At 38.2% G+C, this 4,608-nt stretch overlaps 1 protein-coding gene across 1 annotated transcript in view; it reads left to right on the top strand.

Annotated features, from left to right (window-relative positions):
- The first annotated feature begins 1,218 nt into the window (after positions 1-1,218).
- The window catches only part of LOC118743743, a 202,398-nt gene continuing 199,008 nt past the window's right edge, over positions 1,219-4,608 (top strand). The window contains exon 1 of the mRNA XM_036476506.1: positions 1,219-4,107. Within this exon, the coding sequence (XP_036332399.1) occupies positions 3,996-4,107 (112 nt within the window). The 5' untranslated portion in view covers positions 1,219-3,995. The remainder of the gene's footprint in view (positions 4,108-4,608) is intronic.

Here is a 4,608-nt window from a genome sequence, read left to right as displayed (position 1 = left end):
TGATTTGATACCCGTGGTTCCTTCGGAAAATTTGCTAAGAAATATACGTAGAAGTTTCTTCTTAATTGAATTGAAAAATTTAAAGTTTTTACTAAAATCTACCTCTATTTATTATTGACTTTGCCAAATGAAAAAAAAACCAGCGAGGGCACGCTGTTGATCAAGATACACGGCACGATTGTTGCATTGCGCGACAGCCTTCAAGTAAAAATAACGGTTTTCCACCTTGCGATACATTTTTTTTCAAAAGAATATTTTCGAGAGTAAAATTTTGCATATATGGTTTTTTTCTGTGTGAAAAAGTGGTGGAGAAGACTGTAATTTTTATATTTTGAGTAAACAACTTTATAAACATTTACCCTTAAAAATTATTTTTTAACAAATAAAACCTACGTTCTTGAAGAGTTTTTAATAATAATGAAATTTACGGTTCAATTGCCAAAATCGGTCAATTAGATCGTCTGTAATTGAATTTTGAAGTAAAAAGGACAAACGAACACTTGAGAGAAAAATATACTTTTTTTTTTTTATAAAATCAAAGTTAGGCATAAAAAAATACCACTGCTGGTTGGAAATAAAATATCACATAGTTGAAGTGGCCCGTTTCAGAAATTCTGACTCATATGCACATAAAATTATTGACTTAAAAATTAATTGCCCTGCGACATACTCGTGCATTTGCCGCCCCTAGACCTAGACCAAAAGTAGGTAATAAATAATTTTAATTTGCATTTTTTAATTTAATTTTATTATATCCAATTTTTTATTTTATTGTATTTCCACAAACTGAGCAAAAATTTTAAACGCAGTGTTTACATCATCTTTGGCAAGCAATTACAATTGTTTGCCGGCTTGCGAGGATATTGACATCCAACTTCCGTTTTTCTTGTACGTACGCGTATTTTCGTACTTCCTGCTCTTCACTTGCTAACCATTCTCTTTTTTCACGCTCTTGCTGTACTCTTAACTTGCACAATATTCGAACTTTTTTTGTTCGTTGCTGGCAAATACTTGCTTCGGCTGCCTTTAGCGCAACGATTCTTGAACGGCTCGTGCACTCGTTTTTTTTTGAACACAACACAGCCCTCACCGCCGATATCTCGTGCTGGTTTTCAAATTTGCCACGAAATAGCAGCTGTCTTGGCTGTGGCAGGCTGTTAGCTATGGCCGCAGTTGGAGCCAGTAGCAATTTAGTAGTTTCATATTGTGTGTCAAATGTGTTGCACGTAGCCGCGCGTTCGCGTAAAAATTAATTGCAAGCGAAAGCAATTTGTAATTTTGTGAGAGGAAACAAAAAACAAAAAAAAAAACAAAACACAGCAAGCAAATAAGTGTTGAAAGTGAAGTTCAAACGGTACGAAAGAAAATTAAATAAATCAATTAAATATCGCACTTTGTTAGCCTAAAAGTAGGCAACAGCTAAACTTTATACACATACATTCATACATATGTACGTGTGGACTTCCATCAGGCGAAGCCTCTTTCCGTTGACACTGATGAGGGTTAAGTATTTTAATAGAGCTAAAATAGAGCCTTGCTTGCTACAAAGTCAGGCAACCTAGGCAGCTAGTTTTGGTAGACGTTGCCTACATTGCGGAGTTGAGCGCTATCATACATACATACATACCTACTAGGCGTTAAAAGATAAATGACATCCAGGCATGAGTGCAGCGCACAGCATGCCTGCTCAGCAGAAATAAATAAATGAGATTTACACCAAACAGCAGCAGCGTCTGCAGTTGAAATAAGAAGAGAGGGTGAACAAAAAACAAAAACCAAAGCAAAAACAAGTGTGCAGGTGAAAAAGGAAGAAAATAGAAGTGGAAGTTGGCTGCGACATTGATATAAATTGAAAGCCATTTATGCTTGAAGTGAAATATTGTTGAAATAAGCATGTTTTATAAATGGTGGCATATTTTTGGGCGCGCACCAAATGAAGTAAGCGGAGAGTCATGTGACAACAGTTAAGGGGTGTGAGACGCATAAGATGACATGAAAAATGCGAAATCGTGCGGGTTTGACAAATTAAAAATTTAAAGTGTGTTGAGTTTGATAAAAGTTATTGAGGTTTGTGGTTTGAATGTCTAGATGTAGGCAATAATTTGACATATGAAAATATTTTCTAATGATTTGTGATGCTGTAAGTGTGCTATGAATTTTGATATAGTAAAATGTGATAGAGGAAGGTTTTGCGAATGAAATACATTAAATGCCTAATAGTATGCACCAAAAAAATTCCAACACATATTAAACGCCGCAAAGTATGTGAAAGCGACACATCAATGTCGGTATGAAAGGCGCTGAAGTTATCACTAACTATGATTAATATTTGCATAATTTCATTGCATACCTAAGGGCGCTGTGGCGTGGACAAAAGCAGAGGGAATAGTTTGTAGAAGATACAATGAAGCACAGTTAGCTGAGAGGTTCGAAAACTAGCCTTACAAAACAAAATTTTTACAAAATCTTTTACTAAATAAGTGCGGGTTTAATGAAGTTTTTATAGCAAAAGTACCCAGCTGCGAGCTACCCAAATAACTATGAACTGCGAACTAAGTTTAGATCACATAAGTCATAAAATCAATGCAGTACTTTTTTTTTTTGATGTAACGCAAACCAAACTTGCCCAAAAAACGAATAATAGAATGAAACCAAACAATACCAAAAAGAAATTCACTTTGACCCATTTGAACGCATTCGCCTAAATTGAAACTCGGTTTACCTTTCAATAAAAAAAGGAAAACAGCGCAATTGTGTGCTCAAAACGGCGGCAGTGCAGAAGCAACGGTGTTGTACGACGAAACAAAAGTGCAGAAGTTAGCAAAAAATCACATCACAAACAGCCAAAGCAACAGAGTGACAACAAAAAAAGGCAAAAAAAATAAAAAATTAAAACAAAAATCACACCTACGCCAGCCACTCAACGGCAGCAACAAAAGCAACGACGGTGGCGACGACGACAACGACGACCACTTGATGTTGAGTTAAGCGGTTACGGCGCCCAGAAGTCGGCAACGAGCTGCGAGGTGCACAGCAAAAAAAATGTGGCGCGCGAGCACGAACGGTGAATGACTTGGTTGGCGTGTGCTTCAAACGGCCAGCCAACTAACTGATCTACTTACCCAACGCTCAACAGCTTCGCATACACCAACACACGCCACCCCGCCAGCAGCCAGCAACCAGCACATTCTGCTGCCAACAGCAATTCACAGCAAACTAAGCGAACAAAACGCAGCAGAGAAGCGAATGTATTTAGAGAAAGCGCAAAAAGAAAAGCATTTTGCGTTATTAGTCCCGTGAGTGTTTTTTAAACTGAACATTTTTCTGGTATTTCACCAGCACTAATTTGATGAAATCTTTGCTTGGCTTGCGTGTGCACATACATAAATATGTATGTGTGTATGTAGGTAACCACCAACACACACACACCTCACAAGTTTTTGTGCAAAACTCCATTTGTAGATGATTGCGCCAAGTCAGCACATTAGGTACATATTTAGTTGAGAGCGCAGCCGGAATGTAAAAAGCAAAAACAATTTTATGAGATTCGGAAATGTGCAACGATTTTAAGTTAACTGGAAAAATAGATGCTTAAAATTGGCAAAAAAATAAATAAAAATTGTCCACTGGGATAATGTTCCCAGTGAACGTTGATAAAGACTTTAAACGCTTGCCAGTGCCGATAAAGACTACTTTGAGACGTCCCAACCGCGTTTTGCGTTAAATTCACGTCGCGTCTAACGTTTGTGTGCGGTTCGCATTTTTCGCGCGAGTATTTTACAATTTATTTAAATTTACGTCCCAAGCGACTAAGTAGATTCTACCCCACAAATCAGTAGGACGAGGATTTACCGGCTTGCGCGCTTGGACGCCTTTGTGGTGTAGCGAATTAATTCAGCGCAATTAAACGAATACTTGAAGTGAAAAAAAAACGCCGGCAAAGTAGAGCAGCCACAATCAAGTGATCGAACGCGCACCCACACACCCACACACCCATGCATAGCTGCAGCGCTAACAAAATGTACGCGCCAGCACGACGGTCGCGCTTCGGCGGTGGCGCAGTCGGCTTTGGCCTGCAGCTGCTTCTCCTACTGGCCGCAATACAAGGTGAGTCGGCAAAACATTGTTGCATATTTTAATTTAATTTCACTCTAAAATCCTCCCATTTTCTGCCTTTTCTATGTGCCAATTTACGTTTTGCTCAACTGCCAATGGTTGGTAATGTTTTAATTTGAATTTACGCGAAAAAAAAAAACAAAGAATGACGGAATTTATTTTGGTTCCGCAAATATGCCGGCCCGCCTTAACAAAGGCCAATTGGCTGCTTTCGTTCTTGGTTCGGCGGTGTGCGCGGACACTCGCTGGCATGAAATAAAATAGCCGAAATGGTAACTGAAAAAGTTTTCCTGTGTTTTGTTTGACTGCCAATTGGTTAGGGTTGGAATTTTTCAATTTGCCATGGAATTTTGATTAGTTGGGTAGAAAGTGTAAATTGGAGAAAATTACGTTCCATTCGAATGATACATTAAGGGCCATAGTCACAATATTATATGATTACTTTAAGACTGTGATAAACTTTTATGTTCTTTTAAATAAACCGAAGCAAAA

Source organism: Rhagoletis pomonella, unplaced genomic scaffold (assembly GCF_013731165.1).
Source record: "Rhagoletis pomonella isolate Grant_MI unplaced genomic scaffold, Rhpom_1.0 Rhpom_scaffold_00007, whole genome shotgun sequence".
Lineage (NCBI taxonomy): Eukaryota > Metazoa > Arthropoda > Insecta > Diptera > Tephritidae > Rhagoletis > Rhagoletis pomonella.
This window is presented reverse-complemented; position numbering and strand designations above follow the sequence as displayed.